Below are 22714 nucleotides of genomic sequence, written 5' to 3'. Positions count from 1 at the left end.
GCTTCTTTGTTGGTGTTCAGCGGCTTAGGGACGGCGTGGCGCAGTGAGGGAGAGTGGCTGTGCGCAACCCGAGCGTCCCTGGTTCAATCCCCACCTAGTACCAACCTCGTCATGTCCGTTGTGTCCTGAGCAAGACACTTCACCCTTGCTACTGATGGGTGCTGGTTGGCGCCTTGCATGGCAGCTCCCTCCATCGGTGTGTGAATGTGTGTGTGAATGGGTAAATGTGGAAGTAGTGTCAAAGCGGTTTGAGTACCTTGAAGGTAGAAAAGCGCTATACAAGTACAACCCATTTATTCTTCTTCCGGTCGGCGGACTTATTCTTTTTTTCCGGTCGGCGGACTGGGTTTCGAAACTAGTAATCGAAATTTAAACTTTTGAACAATTCCGGGAGAATTGAAAAGTTAGTCCCGGTTCCAATCGATACCCGATACTCGATACCCAATCCTAGTAATGGGTCCCATTTTTATAGTCTTTGGTATGACTCGACTAGGGTTTGAACTCACACCTTTTGCAATCACTCGTACTTCGAACACTGAAACTATACACTCATGTAGTAATTGTAATCACACGTCATTTTTCCCAAAAATGAATGCATACCTTTCTGGAAAGGTCAGAGGTCATGCCATGGATTGGGGTAACGGTATACACATCTACCTACATAGTATGTACGTAATGTTTACTTCATTTAAGATTCAGGGGCTTTACATATCTGTCATTGTTTCCTTAAGGACTGCAATCCATCGGTAGCTTTTTAGTAGGGCAGGGATCACCAATGCCGTGCCCGCGGGCACCAGGTCGCCCGTAAGGACCAGATGAGTCGCCCCGCTGGCCTGTTCTAAAAATAGCTCAAATTGCAGCACTTACCACTGAGCTGCCTCTATTTTTTAAATTTTATAAATTGTATTTATTTACTAGCAAGCTGGTCTCGCTTTGCTCGACATTTTTAATCGTAAGAGACAAAACTCAAATAGAATTTGAAAATCTAAGAAAATATTTTAAAGACTTGGTCTTTCAGAAAGACAATTTAGAGAAAAAATACAACCTTAAAAATGATTTTAGGATTTATTTACATATACCTTTTTACCTTTTGAATTCCTTCCTCTTCTTTCCTGACAATTTAAATAAATGTTCAAGTAAATTTATTTTTTTATTGTAAAGAATAATAAATACATCCTAAAGTAATTCTTCATTTTAGCTTCTGTTTTTTTGACGAAGAGTGTTTGTGAAATATTTCTTTAAACTTATGATTAAAATTCAAAAACAGTATTCTGGCAAATCTAGAAAATCTGTAGAATCAAATTTAAATCTTATTTCAAAGTCTTTTGAATATTTTTAAAAATTGTTGTTCTGGAAAATCTAGAAGAAATTTTAATTTGTCTTTGTTAGAAATATAGCTTGGTCCAATTTGTTAGATATTCTAACAAAGTGCAGATTGGATTTTAACCTATTTAAAACGTGTCATCAAAATTCTTAAAATAATCTTAATCAGGAAAAATTACTAATGACATCCATAAATTATTTTTTGAATTTTTTCAAAAAGATTCCAATTAGTTAGTTTTTCTCTTCTTTTTTTAATGTTGAATTTTGAATTTTAAAGAGTCGAAATTGAAGATAAACTATGTTTCGAAATTAAATTTTCATTTTTTTCCCCTGTTTTCTCCTCTTTTAAAACGTTCAATTAAGTGTTTTTTTTTATCATTTATTCTCTACAAAAAACCTTCCGTAAAAGGAAAAAAAATGTACAACGGAATGACAGACTAAAATATCAATTTTTTTATATATATAGATTTATTTATTAAAGGTAAATTGAGCAAATTGGCTATTTCTGGCAATTTATTTAAGTGTGTATCAAACTGGTAGCCCTTCGCATTAATCAGTACCCAAAAAGTAGCTCTTGGTTTCAAAAATGTTGGTGACCCCTGCAGTAGGGCAACTGACACCATCACATAATTTGCATAATTGGCCACGACCAGTGGCTGGTGCGTTTCCCACCTAGGCCTTCATTGATGTCCGACTTCAAATATTTCCTCTTAAAATACCATCATTGATGTCACCACATGTCCATTGCTGGAGAAATACTATACAGAAACACATGTACGCACTACTGGGCATTGTATAGAACAGGGGCTCTCACACTTTTTCTGCAGGCGAGCTACTTTTCAATTGACCAAGTCGAGGAGATTTACCTCATTCCTATTCATAATTTATATTTATTTATTTATGAAAGAGACATTTTTGTTAACAAGTTAATGGTGTTTAATGATAATACAAGCATGTTAAAACACATAGATTCCTTTCTTTCATGAAGACAAGAATATAAGTTGGTGTATTTGATTCTGATGACTTGCATTGATTGGAATTAGACAGTGGTGCTGATAACGTCCGCATTTTCAAATGGAGGGAAAAAAAAGTCCTCCTTTCTGTCCAATACCACATGAAAGTGGTTGGATTTGGCATCTCATTTGTCCAACTTGCATACTCGTTTTTAAACACTTTGTTATGAGAGTAGCATATGTGTGTGGCCCTTTAATGTCTGGCAGCAGGTGAGTGACGTCAGTGAGAGTGCGGGTGGGCAAGCAAGTGAGAAAGCGGTCGCTGAGGGCGGGGGAGAAATACATTGGCATCAAACTCCGTAGCTTGCTAGCTTGTGCACGCTAGCTTTCTGAGACTCTTATTTTGTTAGCACAGGCAGGATGAAACAGGTCTTTTATGGTGAAGACAGGAACTGTGCAGTCGGTCTTTAGAGTTTTGACAGTAGGTACGGAGTCTCTAGAAATAAAATGTGTTTCTCTGCGTCCGCCCTGTTAGTGATTTTTTTCTTAAATATGAGCTTGCAGCAGCCAGAGTCATCTCGCAAGATCCTCGGGTGCCGAGAATGTCAAACAACTGACGAAAGTGAAGTCTTGGTATGATTGATGATTGCTCATTTTTATGTCTATTTTTTAATGCCTGGCTTGAGATCGAATGACACACCCTCCGAGATCGACCAGTCGATCGCGATCGACGTAATGGGCACCCCTGGTATAGAACAAGTTATTTTCTGGCGCATTTAGAATAGAATAGAGTTTTCTATTGTCATTATTACAGTGAACAGGTTCAAAGATCAACGAAATTGGAGCAGATCCCCTAATGTGCATACGCGATAATTAAGTAATATAAATAGTAAAAAAAGATTAAAAAGAAGAAGATATATATCCATATATATGTATATATCCATGCACATATCCATACATATGCATATATACCGTATTTTTCGGATTATACATCGCTCTGGAGTATATGTCGCACCGGCCGAAAATACATAATAAAGAAGGAAAAAAACATATATACGTCGCACTTTTGGGGGAAATTTATTTGATAAAATCCAACACCAAGAATAGACATTTGAAAGGCAATTTAAAATAAATAAATAAAGAAAAGTGAACAACAGGCTGAATAAGTATACGTTATATGACGCATAAATAACCAACTGAAAACGTGCCCGGTATGTTAACGTAACATATTATGGTAAGAGTCATTCAAATAACTATAACATATACCTGTAGAACATGCTATACGTTTACCAAACATACTGTCACTCCTAATCGATAAATCCGATGAAATCTTCTTCCTCGATGTCGCTTCTAAACAACTCTGCCAACTCCAATTGTACGTGCCGCTTCCTCTTGTCGTTTTCTGCTGCATATTTCACTACGTCCAGCTTGTAATCTGCAGTACATGATTTCCTTTTCGGTCCAATTTTTGTTCAGCCCTTCTCAGTTTTTATAAGTTACCGCCAATGATGAAATGATCAATTTGAATAGCTACGGCAGTAGCATATAGCATATAGCAGTTAGCATTCCATGACCCACTATGCACTTCTGCCATGACCCTCCCCCGCCAAATTCTTTTTGGTTGACGTGAATGTGGCGGTTGCTGACGTTTGTGTGACGATTGCTGACATTTTCTTCGTCTCTTCCGCGAATGAAATAAATAATATTATTTGATATTTTACGGTAATGTGTTAATAATTTCACACATAAGTCGCTCCGGAGTATATGTCGCACCCCCGGCCAAACTATGAATAAAACCGCGACTTATAGTCAGAAAAATACGGTACATATACACATATAACATTATTGCACATTATAGTCGGAAAAAAATCTAAAGACATGACACGTGAGCACATGACGAACCCATTGTGCTCACTCAGTGCCTGTTTAATGCTACTATTTAAAAACAAATAAACCCGCATCAGCAATTAAAATATATCTTATGTGGTGCTGTCAAAATAAAAATTGCTAGAAAACATTTTAAACGTGAAAAAATTAAGAAATATAATATCTGAACTCAGATTTCATCGACAGCTGAGCTTGCTTCAGGGGTTGGCCGACCTGGTCTCACAAGATGTAGTGTCTCTTTAAATATCCTTCTTTTGAAATGGCCTTGCAAATACATGTGTTGTCTTGTCTCATCATAAAAGATGCAGACAAGACGTGTTAGCTGACTTCTTTAAGTTCATACTCCACAGCGTGCTCATCAAAAACATCCCGCTTCACAACCTAAATGGCTACTGCCATGCTCTTCACTACTTTGGCGTACTGGGTAATGGAGTTCTTATGTTACCATCACTATATATCTGCCTTAGGCCATGTAGAAGGCCTTACTGACAACTACGCGTGATCTGATTGGCTATTGCAACTGTCTGTCAACTGTATGTCCCCGTTGGCTTACAGTGCACGGACGCCCACATTGCTGAATCTGAAGGCCTCTGGCAGATTTGGTACAGCATGGCAACATAAGCTAGCTGAATTCTGATTGGATGAAAACTCTATAAACTAAAAACAACAGTGCTGGAAGAAGCATAATATGACATGAAAAGAATATGAATACTTTTAGATATTTAGGGAAAGTAAATTAACAAGTACTTTTATCTTTAGTTATGATCATGATGTCTGGTTATGTTAGGCCAGCAGAGAAGGCCTTGCTGGCCACGACCCATACGAGCAAAAAAAAAACATTAACAATAAACTGCATTAACAGACAGTCCCGTTTTAATGTATTCATGAGTAAGGCCGTAACAGGTTGGGCCAAATATATATTTTTAGTGGTCCCAATATATATATAATAAATGAATGTATGGGAAACATTGACTTTATGTAATCTTTAGGCATGTGCTGATCTATCAGCCACCAATCAGTATGGGCCATATTTCGTAAAAACGTACTTGGTTGTGTGGCGATTAATGCCTTTTCATGCCGATTCATGGCTGATAATGTATTCATTAGTAAGTTCCCCGACTGACAAGCGGTTGGTAGTTGATGATGTGTGTAGCGCTCCTCTAAATTAATATCTTAAGTAACATTATCACTGGGTGAGGGTCTAACATGTTACACCCTGAGAGCAGGCCAGGAGTGGGCATGCTTGTAGCCGAGCTAATTGCTAAGCTATCTTTAAACAATAATCTTTAAACAATACCAACAAATAAGTGCCTAGTAAAGTTTTTAAAGGCCTACTGAAATGAGATTTTCTTATTTAAACGGGGATAGCAGGTCCATTCTATGTGTCATACTTGATCATTTCACGATATTGCCATATTTTTGCTGAAAGGATTGAGTAGAGAACATCGAGGATAAAGTTCTCAACTTTTTGTGCTGATAAAAAAAGTCTCGCCTTTACCGGAAGTCACAGACGATGACGTCACAAGGGTGAGGGCTCCTCACGTCCTCACATTGTTTTTAGTGGGAGCCTCCAGCAGTGAGAGCTATTCGGACCGAGAAAACAATAATGTCCCCATTAATTTGAGCGAGGATGAAAGATTTGTGGATGATGATATTGATAGCGAAGGACTAGAAAAATAAAAATGAAAAAAAATACGTTTAAAAAAAAGGTGATTGCATTGGGACAGATTCAGATGTTTTTAGACACATTTACTAAAATAATTCTGGGAAATCCATCCATCCATCCATTTTCTACCGCTTATTCCCTTTTGGGGTCGCGGGGGGCGCTGGCGCCTATCTCAGCTACATTCGGGCGGAAGGCGGGGTACACCCTGGACAAGTCGCCACCTCATCGCAGGGCCAACACAGATAGACAGACGACATTCACACTCACATTCACACACTAGGGCCAATTTAGTGTTGCCAATCAACCTATCCCCAGGTGCATGTCTTTGGAAGTGGGAGGAAGCCGGAGTACCCGGAGGGAACCCACGCATTCACGGGGAGAACATGCAAACTCCACACAGAAAGATCCCGAGCCTGGATTTGAACCCAGGACTGCAGGACCTTCGTATTGTGAGGCATATGCACTAACCCCTCTCCCACCGTGAAGCCCCTCTGGGAAATCCCTTATCTTTCTATTGTGTTGGGTGTGTCCACGGGTGTCTTGAGGCCAGTGTCTGAGGGAAGTCATGGCAGATACAAAGGACGGCGCAAACTCCACAGATCTCCGGTAAGAGGCGACTTTTTAACACAATTTTCTCCGGTTGTCAAGTGGTCGGGATCCATGTTCGCTTGACCGATCTGATCCATAGTAAAGCTTCACCTCCGGGAATTTTTAACAATGAATCACCGTGTGTTTGTGTGGCTAAAGGCTAAAGCTTCCCAACTCCATCTTTCTTCTTTGACTTCTCCATTATTAATTGAACAAATTGCAAAAGATTCAGCAACACAGATGTCCAGAATACTGTTTCATTGCGCGATGAAAAGAGACGACTTTTAACCGCAAATAGTGCTGCGCTAATACTTCCTGAAAGTCCGTGACGTCGCGCGCACGCGTCATCATTCCACAATGTTTTCAACAAGAAACTCCGCGGGAAATTTAAAATTGCAATTTTGTTATCTAAAAAGGCTGTATTGGCATGTGTTGCAATGTTAATATTTCATCATTGATATATAAACCATCAGACTGCGTGGTCGGTAGTAGTGGGTTTCAGTAGGCCTTTGAGAAATGTATAACAGCAGAAAGTAAGCAGTTATTAACAGGAAATTAACAAGTAAATCAATAAGAGTCCAAAAATAGTATAATATAACAACTGTGGGTGTGTCAACATCGTTGCCGTCAGTACACGACATGTAAGACAGTGGGTCAATTCATAAATTGGTGGTGTCAATATAAAGGACAGTATCATTATCTGATTAATACAAGAATGAGTAGGTTGCTGTTTTATTTCCTGATAATCGTTTGTTGTTTTTGTTATTGATTTCAAACTCAGGACAAATTAAGACTTTGAGGGCAAAAACATAGGATTCAAATGAGTAGTACATAGTATTTTTTGCTTTTTTTTAGTTATTGCTTACTATCCACTTTGTTTTGATCAAACCATTGTATGTAATAAAAGAGAATATGGAACAATTTGAAATATTTTGTTGTTAAATTGCCAATAACCCTCACCATAAATACATAGAAACATTTATAGTTAATATAGGCATTTTAATCGGCTTCATAAAACCCTGACCAGCACATCACCATGTTTATGATAAATGCCCTGTCTGGTATCTTTTAAATAAAATGTTATGTTTAATGTGGGATAGGCTCCAGCACCCCCCGCAACCCCAGAGGGACAAGCGGTAGAAAATTGATGGATGGACGGAACCCTGCTTACCAATAAAAAAAAGAGAAGTAAAATTGAAAATTGGACGTCAAAGCTCTGCTGTATACAACCGCATTGAAGTTTCAGCCTGGAGGGAATTTCAAAGGCGTGATGTGATTCTTGGCGTCAGTTGGTCACTTGACGGCTTACCCATTTCCCTGTGCAAACATTGATAACAAGCTTTTTTTCTACCAAAAAGAAGTTGGTATCATGTTTTATCGCTGAAATGAATGGCAAAGTCGGTGCAGGGAGTATTGACCATTACTGGTTTTATATTTCCAATTTACACCATTTAAAGACTTGAATGCAGTGCTAAAGGGGAACTACACTTTTCTGGTATTGTGCCTATTATTCACAACCCTTAAGTAAGACAAGCACGCACATGATTTTCTTTTGTCTATGCATTAAACATTAGCAAACATCAGTTAACAATGGGGCCACTGGGAGTCGCTCTATTCTGCCCATTGAGTGCTCTAAAGAAAGCTAAAAACCTTCAATGTTTTATGAACAAGCTGTAACTATATATACAATATAGAATCAGCGACTTTCATAATATGTAATATTTACGTATTTTGCTCATTTTAAGCATAGAGTGGTGTATTCATTTCTCAGATGCATCACAATGTTCACTTTTCCTTTTGACAAACCAACACTACCATTCATACAGACTTCATTAGAGACATCAAAGACTACTTTGTGACAAATTATGATCAAAAACCTATCTTTTTGAGCCTGAATATGCAGAGGATGAGCTACACATTTTACAAGCTGTGCTAAACATATCTAGCTCTAGTTAAACGCTTAGCATCACACAGCAGTATTTCTAAGTGGTAAAAAGCAATACAAACTATGAACAGAATAAAAATAATCACTTTTTGTACAAAATCTGCTCTCACTGGGATGACGCTAGTTGGGATGGTCATATTGTCTCGTTTAGATAAAGAATGAATCATAATCCACCCAGAGGTAACAATAAAAAAAAACGTTACCGCAATCAAGCTTTTTTTCGTGTCTTTCCTGCCATCTCTGGGTGTTAATTGAACATCAAAGTTGACCAACTTCTTTGTTTATGGCCTCATCCTTCTACTATCTAAATGAGAGTTATGGTTTATAATCTAGAATTAACTGTCACCAGCTCACCTGCTCAGTATGTCAATATAGCAGGACAACCTAGTTAGCACTCTGTGATCCCGGCGTGGCTAAAAATAGCGTTAGTGCTTATAATAACAATATTGCAAATAGTTGGCTAATGTTCAGGTCACAAGATGTAAATGGAGTATTGTTGGCAGTTTTTGGAGTTCCTTTGAAAGGGCTTTACTCCTACTAGCTGCATTGATAGCCACCTAATATTGGCCCCATTTTACGACTTAGAATGTAAAAAAAAACCCCAAAAAACATATACCGTATTTCCTTGAATTGCCGTAGGGCATATAGTATGCACCTGCCTTGAATTACTGCTGGGTCAAACTCGCTTCGCAAAGTAATTAGCGCATGCTTAGTATTACCGCCTGGTCAAACTTGTGACGTCACAAGTGACACTTCCCCTGTCATCATTTTCAAAATGGAGGAGGCTGATTTTAATACCGGTAATTTTAAATCTCATAAAGGGAAGAAGATTAAGAGCTATTCAGTAGGATTTAAGGTCCAAGCTTACATCACACTCAAATTTTTACTGCATACCTTTAGTAAGTGCCGGAGTGAGAAGAGGTTTTAAAATAATTAGCGCATGCTTACTTTTACCACATGCCTTTGGTAAGCGCAGGAGTGAGAAGAGGTTTTAAATTAATTAGCGCCCCGGCGGCAATTCAAGGAAATACGGTATTATTATTTTACATAAGGATTGTGAATGATTGGCAATATTCTCCCCAAAAAAAGTGGTGCTCCCCTCTAAAACTGCGCTTTTGACACAAGGAATGGGACTGCGGTTGTAGACTCCTGAGAGTTAAATATGATGGGAAGTGAATTTAAAGACTTTTAAAGATTTTTTTAAGACAAAATAGTTCTCAAAATCTCTACAAGTACCGCCAATAAAAAATGCCACCTTATAGAAGGTTGAGTAATTTTATTAATGTTTTATCAGATTTCAACAGAATCTTACCATGCCACCCACACATTGTGGGGGGAAAAAACCCTGATATAATGTAACATTCTTAGTATAGAAGAGAAGTTACGCTACTTTACTACCATAATCTGGTATTCAGAATATCATGTGATCTGTGGAATGTTGTTCCTCGTGGTTGTAGAACATGATCTCCTTTTACAGTTTGACATAATGTGATTGACTCAATTGTTTGATTCAATAGAGGCCAATGTTTGGTTTTCAAAATACAAAGCATAACGCAATAAGACACTGCAAACGTATTACAACAAATTGCGTAATATATGTGCTACCCTCCCCCTCTGCCTGTTGCAATGGTTGCCAAATATAAACATTTATTCACAACACATAATGAAGCTGGAACATTCCCTTCTGTGAGCTGCATCAAATCATAAAATGTGTAGGAGATGCTGTTACTCGAGTACATTACAAGATGCTGTCACAGCCTCGCTAACTTCCCACAATGAGGCATGGTTCACCCTTGTTTTTTCTCTTATTGCAGTAGCATGGGTGCAGTTACAAAGTTTACATTTTAAAGAGTGTGTGAGTTTTTGTCCACAAGGGTAATTTTTGAATTAAATATGTCAGTCTCACTCAGTTAGTTTTTTAACATATTTAATACAGATCATTTACTCCAAACTGAACCCTTTGTAAAGGCGGAGCCTTACACCGTCCTTGTCCAGTAGTGGTGGATTTAATGCTGCTTCACTGTTTCCAATTCTCACAGGAACATCCCTCTCTGTCTTTGTTTTGAACAGATCGAACAGGCAGCATCAGCACCTTGGACTCTCTGGACTTTGCTCGTTACTCAGATGACGGCAATCGAGAATCAGACGAGCGGGTGGCTGGTAAGATGACCGATGCTGCCACGAGAGCGACAGTTCCACTCACAGAAGAAAAAGATGATGTGATGGCGGAAATAATGCGGCCGCTACACTGGCTGTGGAATTTATGCAGATTTAGTCTATCCTGAAAATACAGTATACTTCTGTGACAGGCAAAGTAAAATAAAATAGGTGATAATAAAATAAACAACAATTAAATAAAAGAAATAATAAATAAATAAAAACGGAAATAATATGAGAAAGGAAATAAAGTAACAGGAAAAATAAATTAAGTACAATATTTATTTAAAAAGCTGGTTGTAGATATGCAAATATTTTGATGTGCTACATTTGCAAGCCTGTAGAGCATCACTCTGTCCGCAAGGTAAACACTATTAGAGTACAACAGTACAGTAGGTGTAATCCTACAAAAGATACGGGTAAAATAAAAACATGCTGCAACTAGCCAAGGTATTGTTGTTAAAAGGGAACTGCCCTTTTTTTTGTAGTTTTGCCTATAATTCACAATCCTTATGTTAGACAAGCGCACAAGTCTTTGTTTTTTAATGCATTCTAACTCGTAAATTAGCGCTAGCAAAAGTCAGCTAACAATCTCTATTCCGCCTATAAAATGCTCTAAAAACATCCAAAAACCACCAACGTTTTAATGTGCCTGGTGTAAGTATGTATATATATATATATATATATATATATATATATGTATATATATATATATATATATATATATATATATATATATATATATATATATATCATTATATATTATATTTCTTTGCATTATCACAGATGAGGCACTGCCTCCCCTGACCGCACGTCAATGTGATATATGTATATCTATTTTTACATATTGATAGAGGTGTCACGAAGTGGTGGTGACGAACCCCAAGATGCAGAGATGACAGGCTTGGAAAATGAAAACATGGTTTTAATGTTCAAAAAAAAGAAAGTCAAGGAAAACACAAACCAGGAAACAGCAAACAGGGATCCAGGGAATAGCTCTCAGCTTCCAAAAAAAAAGGCAGTCCACAGCATACAGCAAACAATACTCCAGCACTCACTGGAGGGCAAGGCAGGTTTAAATAATGCATCTGATTAGTGCTCAGGCAGCAGGTGAGCGGGTGAACACTAATCAGAAACAGGTGGATATAATAAGTAACCATGGTAACCAAAACAAACAAGGGTGCAAAAAAAACAGGAACCGAAGGAGTCTTAGATTGAAAATAAAAAACATAATCCAGACTCCAGATCATAACAAGAGGGGGGTATTTTTTATATAATTTATTTATTTTTTTAAGTTATCTACATTTATATGTATATGTACATGCTGTATCGGGACAGGTCCATTAAGAGTGTGAGCAGAAATATGCCGTAAAGGAATTAACTATACACAATAAAACATTAACAAAATGCTGTGTCACATGAATGTTTTTTAAAGTAATACCTTTGTCACATGAAAAAAAAACACAAATAAAGTAAAAAAATATATATACAGTTTAGTTTGGGCAGTATAGCTCGGTTGGTAGAGCGGCCGTGCCAGCAATTTGAGGGTTGCAGGTTCGATCCCCGCTTCCGCCATCCTAGTCAATACTGTTGTGTCCTTGGGCAAGACACTTTACCCACCTGCTCCCACACTGCTTTAATTGTAACTTAGATATTGGGTTTCACTATGTAAAGCGCTTTGAGTCACTTGAAGAAAAAGCGCTATATAAATATAATTACTTCACTACTTTTTGATATCAATATAAAACTCAAAGCACTTTGACTAATTAAGATGAAGTCTAATAAACAAGCTTTGTTCTTATCCAAAGCCTCCTCGTGGTTCAGTACAACTGTTTGGCTAACAAAAATAAACAGGAGTGATACCTCTCACATTGAATATACAATCTTCACTCCCTGTGTTTAATTCGATGAGATGACAACATTCTTTTAGCTAGTATTTTATGTTATTTGAACACTGACAAAGTTAGCAGTTAATATAAGGACGAGTGAGCATCCCAGTAAACAAACTAAAGACTTTATAAACAAGTTATGGCAACGTTCCCGACATTGCCTGCTGCATGTTTCCTCACGTCATTAACTCTGTCACAGCCACTGATGGAGGCTTTGTTGTGAAAATAAAACCAACAGCAAATAACTTTTCTCCTTCGCCGTATACCTTTAGTGTGAGACAAATGTGTCTGTCTCCAATATTGTCGACACCTGTCGCCGTCTAAAACAGCAGTGCGAGAAGCAAGGGAAAATGATGTTAAACCAAGCGCTTGGCTGTGTTTACTCCGAGGGGAAATCTCCGAGGCAAAGTCTGTGTGTAGTTTGTCCACCATGATTTTCAAGCAAAACGACCCTAATGCGCATGTTTCAGCGCTGCTGTGAATTCCTTCTCAGAAAGTAAGCAGTGTTGTCTGAAATGCATTATTAAATTATGTTTTTTCGGTAAATAAACATTTAGACGGTATTACTAACTGTCTGGAATTCTACAGCGGTTTATTATTATACCGTTTATCGTTACATCTCTATAATATAGTAACAGGCACATTCATAATAACGTATTATTAAATATTTTTGGTCATTTTAAGCAGACGGCGGCGTTTCAATTTCACCGGCGCATCACGTTTGTTTTTTCCTTTAACACCACCACACTACTAATCATGCAAACTTCAAGAGGAACTGCACTTTTTTTGGAATTGTTTATTCACAATCATTATTAAAGACACAACCATTTATTTTTAAAATTTTTTAATTCTAACTCGTAAATAAAAGTCTGCTTACAACAAAGCCAAAGCTTCTACTCTGCCCATAAAACCCAATAAATAACCATCCAAAAACTGCCAACAATACTCCACTTACATTTCCTGACTTAAATATTAACCAATAGGGATGTAACGGTATCAAAATTTCACGGTACAATATTATTACGGTATTAAGGGCACGGTACGATATTATTGCGCTATATACGGTAATCAAAAAAAAAAAAGTTCGGTAAAAATGCCATCTTGTGTAAAATGAAGTAGCAGGAATGTTTAGGATAAACACACTTACTGTAATTGACACAAACATAATGCTGAAATGTTCTAATCATATGTTTTCACTACAAACTATTATTTTGTAAGTGCAAATATTTGCGCAGGAACATTTACTGTTTCAAGCAAATAGTAAAAAGTGTAATTTAAAGTTGATGTCTTTAAGGTAACAATGTAAACATCCAAATGTAAAACAATGCACAGTTAAATATCTTTCTACTTGTACATTGTGGGAAGCAGTGTCCTCTGCAATGATATTTTTTTATATCTGTCTGGAAAATGTTGTTTCTCAGAAAAGTAAACTAACAATAAAACTTGTATTATTGTAAATACCTCAGAAACTGATGTTTGGCTTCGCTGGCTTCAAATATATATTTTCTGTGTGACGGTTTGAGGTGGCAACTTGTTCAGCCCTGCCTCCCACCCGAGTGCAGGTGCAATAGGCAAATTTGACAACTTAAAATTATTATTTTTTTTAAAAACATATGTGTTCTTGTTTTACATAAAGATTTTGAATGACAGGCAATATCCCCCTAAAAAGTTAAAAGAACAACAATATAAGGTCAGTTCCGGAAAGTTGAGCATCAAATATCAACGCCATTGCACGCTACTGAGTTGGATATAGGAGTTTAGAACATTAACAGATAGATTTCCCCAACATTTGAACATTTCCAGACGAACAGTCTGGGAAATTTAGTCACAAGGCCATCCTTTATTTATTTCAGCTTAAAAGTGTGCCTTTTTCTTTACTATGTTTTCAATTACTTCTTGTTGAGGCAACTCGTTAGGCCTGATTTAATAAAAACATTGCACAACTGGATGCTTCGGTGGTGAAATAATTTTGCTTACAATTGCAATTGGACAAAGGTTATGAAAAACGCAATAATAAAATACCAAAGTTTATACTAACGAATACCCAATGAACAGTATCTTCATGCTAAGTGTTATTTCTGTCACTGAGGCGTGACATTACTCCCACGTAACCCAGTCACCACATACCAGAGGATGCAAGAACAGTAACGGCTTAGTGTGACTACTACCAAGCACCTCCTCAACTGACAATGAACTCCGTAAAGCCCTATGAGCTATGAAGTATGTTGTCGGGGTGCAAATGTTGCATGATTGATTAGTCAATTAATGTTTGGTTTGTTAATTATAAAGTCTGTAACTAGATGTATGAAACACAATGCACTTTACATAGCTCAGTAAAAGCCATGCAGCAGATATGTTTGGGGTTTTTTCAGTTCATCGGCTGCAGTCCCGAAATTGGCACCTGTCCCCTCTTTATTCTCTCACCTTCGTTCTTGACATATTGTACCAACACCATAGCAAAATATGGCTGCCCACAGCTGTCTGACTCGGGGTTGTCTCTGGCGTTTCTCCTGATCAAACCCCAGTGGGCTATACTGGATACGTAAATCCATCCTGACAAGCTTTTGTTTTGTTTTTCTACCCCACCCACTTTTCATCTTTTATATATATTTTGTATGATTGCATCATGTGCACTCATGGTCTGCAAATATGAAAAGTGACTGTGGTCAATTTGTTTTGCGATGCACCACTATAATATATACAGGATAGACTGTATAGAGGAACTGCCAGTCTACTGCCAGTTACCATAATGAATTTTTTTGCTTGCTTTTACTTACACACTATACAATTTAATTTAAAAATACATCAGTAGTGTTCCTTAGTACCCCCCTGCATACCACCAATGGTGCTCGCACTATGGTTTGAAAATAATAAATAATGTTGTGTTTTACCACATTGCAGATTGTTAGTGCACAGAACAACAACATCATTTTCCTGCTGCATGGCTCACATTTTATTTTGTTATTTTTTTTTCCCAGAGTGATTTTGTTTGCCATTTCCTACTTTCAATGATAGTGTAGCTTCTCGTAATTTAATGCAAATGGATCACAGTGTACACTTAATTTGTTGTGGTTATATAAGACAACAAAATGCTTATCTTGTAAGTTGATGGAATTCAAATCTAATATCAAAATGTAGACTGATAGAATAAGACCTGGAGAACAAAACTCCCTTGTCTTTGCCTTTTTTTTCATTAGTTTTCCAAAAAATTAAGTTTGGTATATGCAGGCGTTTTACCAAGATCCTGTGCTGCATGTGTTCCTCAGGCCCATGTTTTGCATGCACCTCTTTTTTTTTGTTGTTATTTTTAGACTCTTAATCTTTGCTGTGTTTTTCACTCCCATCTTTGTTTTATTTGATTGTTCTCTGTCTTTGTTTGGATGCACGTCCTGCGTGTGTGCGTGTGTATGTGTGTGTGTGTGTGCTGTCACTCTCTGTCCAGTGTTGGAGTTTGAGCTACGGAAAGCAAAGGAGACCATTCAGGCTCTGCGCGCCAACTTGACTCAGGCAGCAGGTGTGGCGCACTTTAAACTTCTTCTCCACCTAAACTCTCCTTCGTCACAACTTCCGTTCCTTTTCTGAATAGGAAACAAAGCCCAGCATCCATTTGAACTCATTGCCTTATTCTTTTTCTTTGTGGTTCACAGAGAATGAAGTGCCCTCTCAGGAGAGAAAGAACAAGTCAAGCCCTGAAATTCAGGTAAGGGATATTTGTGTGCTGGAATAGCAAAGATTTATGTGATAACGTTCCCTATCATAATGACAGTTTTTATCCTAGTCCTGGGAGTATTAAGTCTACGCACTGTTGAATTGCTTCTTCTCTCTCTGCCTCAGGAGCCGATACGCCCACTGGAGAAAAGGGCTTTAAACTTCCTTGTAAATGAATATTTGTTAAAAAATGAATATAAGCTCTCATCTATAACCTTTTCAGATGAGAATGATGATCAGGTAAACTCCCTACACAAGTGTTAATGCAGTTACAGTATATCACTAAACATAACCACAAAAATGCACTTACTGGAATATATTGAAATAATGAATGTGTCTCTTGTTTTTTCCTGTTTAACGCAGATGATCCACAAGTTTCGCCAAACACATGTCAATCATTTTGTTCCAATTTTTTTCAGGATTTTGAGCTGTGGGATGACGTTGGCCTCAACATTCCAAAACCCCCTGACCTTTTGCAGCTGTACAGAAATTGTGGTACACCATTTCCTCCAGTGAGTGACATGGTTGACGTCGCAGTTGAAACTGATTTTGGCAATATCCCTGGGCACTGTGCCGCACTAGATCACCCGAAGAAGCCTGACCTCTCCCAACAGGTTTGTTCTTGCACACAAGTGACTATTATTTTTCCACATTTCAAAAAATGTCCAATAGTAGTATACTTGCATGGGCTCCAGCTATCTATTATTTTAGTAATCAAGTAATCGATTGATTCGTTTGTTTGATTAATCGAGTAATTGGATAAAAGACACTTTATACCAGTGTTTCTCCGTGATTTTTTTTCTTATGCCCCCCACCACTCAGAAAAAGAAAACATAAATTTGCCTGTAATACAAAAGTAATAATCCTTATTTAAACTATAAACATTTTTGACCGATGTCAAATAACAATAAATAAACAATAAATACTAATGCAAATTGATCAGCAACATTAACTCAGGAGCACAATATATAAAACACGTTAACCTACAAAAAAAAAATTAGTACAGAAATTTGTGCAGATTTAAAATGAGTTGCATGCCCCACTATTTAGAAAAACTGCTTTTAAGCCTTAATGTTTTTTTAGGGAAAATAGTAGACAAAGGTTTAATATAAGAAACTTAGCAAAGCCCTTTTCTTTGATCAGTGAATTAAGGGGTATATTCATGGGCCAGGCAAGGGAGGGAGATGCAAGATTTGTCTTGCATTGGGTTGACATACTGTAGGCTATCAGGACACATTGCTGTTATAGCATCATTAAAAAGTACATTTTGCGTAATAGGGGACCTTTTATCTTCAAGAAAATGCAGCTTTACATTTTACTTGTAATCATTGTGTTCATTTCTTACAGCAGCAAGCAGAGGTTGTCCAAGAGATGGAGTACCAAATCAGTCTACTTAACAATGAGAAACAGAGTCTAGCTGAGCAGATGAAGAAACTTCAGAGGTTTGTAACTCTTGACTTGTACAATAATTATTTAACTCCTCAACCATGTGACTTAACCTCATGATTTCTGCAAATGGATGATTAAAGTACTATTAAGATTTGCAAGCATTTACTGTGCTACTTCAACTTAAGTGTGCTCCAACTTAATTGTTTTTTAGATAAGAGCTGTCTCCATAATGTTGGATCCCCAGTTTGTGATTACATTGCAACTTCTTTGTGGTTGATGGTGTCCGACTCAATGTTGGATAAATTCCAGTTTTTAACCTTTTGTTCCATTCAGCACGATAGGAAATACGTCATGATGTTTAGAATACCACAGTAATTTGTAACCGCATTGAAAAAAATGTTTTGTCATAACTAAGAGTCTCCATTTTACCCACAGTGAGATTCAAACCTTAAAGCAGACAGTCTCTTCCACTGCTACAGTTCCTCTAGAGTGGAGCTCCCAGAATATATCTAATCCCGCATCCTCTTCCACCACCATCACTTCCTCCGCTGAACCGCCTTCTGCGGTAAGTCCTCGTAAATTTACAAGAATGTAAGACTGAAGTTTTTTTGGGTGTGAGTAGGATTTAAAGTGGCATAAAACACATCACACCTAAGGAAATGTAGTGCTGTCTTCAGCCCCCTACAGATAATGGACAGTACCGGGACATACGACAGGTTTCAGGAACTCAGAGTGACCCTCCCTCTACGCAAAACACACCACAATCCCACAATAAGCTTACAAGTCGACCTCCTGTACAGTTTGATCAGCCAAACAGGTGAGAGGATATTGTTATTAATAATACTTAAGCGGGGTACACACACATAGACAATTGGCCTGTGTTTGTCTTGAGTGAATGTGTTCCAATAATTGGCTTCAAAACAGGTTGGGGCCGACATTCGTAAATAAAAAAATTTGCTTCCCAAGTCGTTGCTGCATGAATTGTGACGCGTTACAGAAAGTAGCCAATCAGGAAGCTAAAAAATACATTGGGATTTTTCTTTCAAAACTATTCCCAAGATCACCATCATTCCCTCCTCTCTTATGTCCTCTTTTATATCGCCTGTTTTTCCACAATGGTTGGTTGTTATGAAACTTCTTATTTGATTATGTTGATCACTAGCGGTGGGTGACACTGAATTTTAGTATCAATACAGGTAATAGTATCGCCAAAACTGATACTAATGCCGACACTTTTTAACTTGTAACGTCATAATTATTGAATAATTTTGAGAATTTTTCTCTGTTTTATAATGATTATTAGAACATAGAAAAACATGTTATGTAAATGTTTTTCATAACCAAAGACATGTAATAGTATATAAATTATCCCTTTACAGTTGTACTACACACAATTGTTAGAAGAAAAAAGTCATTATAACAAAAATACCGTAGCTAAAATGTAACAATGTACAAAAATATTGATTTTAAAATAACCACTAAATAAAATAACAGGACATGCAGATCCATCCATCCATCCATCCATTCATTTTCTACTGCTTGTCCCTTTTGGAGTTGTGCTGGACCATATCCGTGCTGCATTTGGGTGGAGGGCAGAATACAACCTGGACAAGTCGCCATCTAATCGCAGGGCCAACACAGAGACAGAAAAACATTTACACACTAGGTCCAATTTGGTGTTGCCAATCAACCTATTACAAGTGCAGGTCTTTGGAGTTAAGAGGAAGCAATAGTACCCGCAGAGAACCCACGCAGTCACGGGGAAAACTTGCAAACTCCACACAGAAAGACCCTGAAATCGGGACTGGAACTTAGGACCTTTTCGCTGTGAGGCACAAGCGTTACCCACTCCAGCACCGTGCTGCCCATGACATGCAGAATTTATGAAAAATTACGCTTTTTGCTCTGATAGTCTAAATGAAACGCTGCAGTCGCATAAACTTATAACAGCAAAACAACAACAAAAGTATCGCTCCCACCACCCTAGCATTGATCCGATACCAATACGCTCCTTGGCATCAATACTATCTATATTTAGATCAGTACGCCCACCCCTTTAGATTAATTTTGTTCACGTGAGATTTCAGGCTTGGAGGACTAAAGTCTGGCTGCGTGTCGCGACAAAATTTCCGTGTGTGTCCGCTCTGTTGATATTATCCCAGCACACCACACAAATATCACAAATGCACACTGCCCATTTTTTGGGGAAGTTTCCCTATCGCTTACAATCACTATGAAAGACAATTGGACCGGATATATTTTGTTTTAATGCATTCTAACTCGGAAATAAACGGAAATAAGTCGGCTTACAGGGGAGCCAATGGGAGGTCCTCTATTCCGCTTATAAAACCCAATAAAAAACATCCGAAAAAAACTGCTAACACTCCATTTACATTTTGTGACTTGAATATTGACCAAGTATTAGTGATATTGTTATTATAAGCGCTAATGCAGAATAACTATTTATAGTGTCCCTGTGATCACAAGCTTGTGTGCCTATATTGACATCATTGAGTAGTAAGCTGCGTTCTTGCTTCACTGCTAGTGAACGTTTATTCTAGATCATAAATAACCGCTTTGACCTGGATCGTAGGACGAGGATGTATTACGACATGTTGGTACACCTTGCCAGCCAATTTAGACCTGGCAGTGGCGAGAACAACACAAGAAAATAGTTGGTTCCAGCCCACTTTTCTTTACGAGGATTGTGAGTCATTCTTCATCTAAACATAATTACAACAAGATTCTATCAGTTGGCATCCTAATGACAGCTGACATTGTACAGTAAGTGATGTTTTATTGTGTTTGTTGGCTTTCATAAAGTCTGCAGTGAGTAATAATCAGTGATGTAGTGAAAAAAAGAACGTTGTGATGCGTTTTTTAAATGAATGCACTGTGGATACTTAAAATGATCAAAATACGTAAATACTATATGTTATCATTGTGTCTGTTACTACATTACATACATACTGATATACAGCATGTATACAAAACCTTAATGGAGGTGTTTGGATGTTTTTTAGTTCTTTTAGAGGTACAATAGAGCGACACCCACACACTCCATTGTAAGCAGACTTTTGACTGTGTTTATTTACTATTTAGAATGCATAAAAAAAGAACATATTTTCTTGTCTTACATAATGATTGTGAATGATTGGCACAATTCCTAAAAAAGTGCAGTTCCCCTTAACGGGTGGGGTCTTTAACAATTAAAATCTCTAAGATTTAGAAAATGTTTGTGTGTACTAGCCTTCAGACATCCATATCTTGTATGTAATACATTTTCATGCAAACAAAATATACCGCTAAGTGTTTGAGGTAGCAGCTGAGTTTTTGTGTGTGTAGTTTAAAGATACCACCACCAGATGGCGAAATATATTTAGATTCTTTTGAGCACACTGTATTCTTAAAACCAAATGAACTGCTCAAACGTCGAGTTTACAATTTCAACCCGCTCCTTTCTATGCTTTGCTAAATGTTTTGGGTCTTTTGGTTATTTGTGCAATCCCAGGAAGTTATCCCCAGCCTTCCAGCAAGCTCTCTTGTCCTTCTGCAGAATGTGCTCAGACAGCCGCCTAGGAGCAGAGGTGAACACTACAGCACACACGTGCACATTTTGATGCCGATATACAAAGCCATGTACTTACGTAATGGTCTTTTCTTGCGTTCAGGTGTCTCGTATAGCAGACAGCGAGGAGAGTGTGATGTTGATGCTGGGCCGCTGCCTTCCTCACATCGTCCCGAATGTCCTCCTTGCAAAACGAGAGGTAAAGTCTGGCTTAGTTCACCAGCCCCTTCAAATATATATATATATATATATATATAAGGGGTGTGAGAAAAAATTGATTCAAATTTGAATCGCGATTCTCACGTTGTGCGATTCAGAATCAATTCCCATTTTTTAGAAATGTTTTTTTTTTTTTTTTACTCAATCCAACAAAACAATACACAGCAATACCATAACAATGCAATCCAATTCCAAAACCAAACCTGACCCAGCAACACTCAGAACTGCAATAAACAGAGCAATTGAAAGGAGACACAAACACGACACAGAACAAACCAAAAGTAGTGAAACAAAAATTAATATTATCAACAACTGTATCAATATTAGTTATAATTTCAGCATAGCAGTGATTAAAAATCCTTCATTAAAATTATAATTAGACATTTATAAAAATTTAAAAAAAGAACAATAGTGTCACAGTGGCTTACACCTGCATCGCATCTCATAAGCTTGACAACACACTGTGTCCAATATTTTCACAAAGATAAAATAAGTCATATTATTGGTTCGTTCAAAAGTTTAAACAAATTGACATTATTGCAATCAGTTGATAAAACATTGTCCTTTACAATTATAAAAGCTTTTTACAAAAATCTACTACTCTGCTTGCATGTCAGCAGACTGGGGTAGATCCTGCTAAAATCCTATGTATTGAATGAATAGAGAATCATTTTGAATCGGGAAAAAATAGTTTTTGAATCGAGAATCGTGTTGAATTGAAAAAAAAATCGATTTTGAATCGATATTGAATCGAATCGTGGGACACCCAAAGATTTGCAGCCCTGATATATATATATATATATATATATATATATATATATATATATATATATATATATATATATATATATATATATATATATATATATATATATATATATATGTGTTTCAGAAATGATCTAGTACCGAAAATAATTAAAGTTAAAGTACCAATGATATTCAAACACATACTAGATGTGGCAAAATTATTAACAAGTATCGCGGTACTATGCTTATACCGGCATAACGTACAACCCTAGTGTACATACATATTTGTAATAATGTGTGTGTGTGCGCGTGTGTGTGTGCGTGTGTACATATATATACATACATACATGTATGTATATAATTGCATATATACATACATATATGTGCATATACATTCGCGATTAAAAGTTTAATATATATACATATATATGCATATATATACATGCATATATATATGCATGTATGTGTGTGTATGTATATATATATTTATATATATATATATATATATATACATACATGTATATATGTGTGTATATATATATACATTTGTGTGTGTGTGTGTGTGTGTGTGTGTGTGTGTGTGTGTGTGTGTGTGTGTGTGTTTGTTCATATGTTCAACTTCATCCATCTACCGCTTGTCCTTTTCGGGGTTGCGGGGGGTGCTGAAGCCTATCT

The 22714-nt window shown here is 37.2% G+C and overlaps 1 protein-coding gene across 7 annotated transcripts in view; it reads left to right on the top strand.

Annotated features, from left to right (window-relative positions):
• The window catches only part of relch (RAB11 binding and LisH domain, coiled-coil and HEAT repeat containing), a 56236-nt gene that overhangs the window by 1665 nt on the left and 31857 nt on the right, over positions 1 to 22714 (top strand). For all 7 annotated transcript variants that reach the window (XM_061921972.1, XM_061921976.1, XM_061921974.1 and 4 more), the window contains exons 2-11: positions 10433 to 10522; positions 15851 to 15922; positions 16056 to 16108; positions 16243 to 16356; positions 16536 to 16730; positions 17464 to 17558; positions 17941 to 18070; positions 18183 to 18322; positions 21017 to 21092; positions 21177 to 21272. In XM_061921972.1, coding sequence (XP_061777956.1) covers positions 10433 to 10522; positions 15851 to 15922; positions 16056 to 16108; positions 16243 to 16356; positions 16536 to 16730; positions 17464 to 17558; positions 17941 to 18070; positions 18183 to 18322; positions 21017 to 21092; positions 21177 to 21272 — 1061 coding nt within the window. The remainder of the gene's footprint in view (positions 1 to 10432; positions 10523 to 15850; positions 15923 to 16055; positions 16109 to 16242; positions 16357 to 16535; positions 16731 to 17463; positions 17559 to 17940; positions 18071 to 18182; positions 18323 to 21016; positions 21093 to 21176; positions 21273 to 22714) is intronic.

This window comes from Nerophis ophidion, linkage group LG15 (genome assembly GCF_033978795.1).
Source record: "Nerophis ophidion isolate RoL-2023_Sa linkage group LG15, RoL_Noph_v1.0, whole genome shotgun sequence".
NCBI classification, from domain to species: domain Eukaryota; kingdom Metazoa; phylum Chordata; class Actinopteri; order Syngnathiformes; family Syngnathidae; genus Nerophis; species Nerophis ophidion.
Note: the sequence above shows the minus strand (reverse complement) of the source record. Positions and strands in the feature narration are given on the sequence as shown.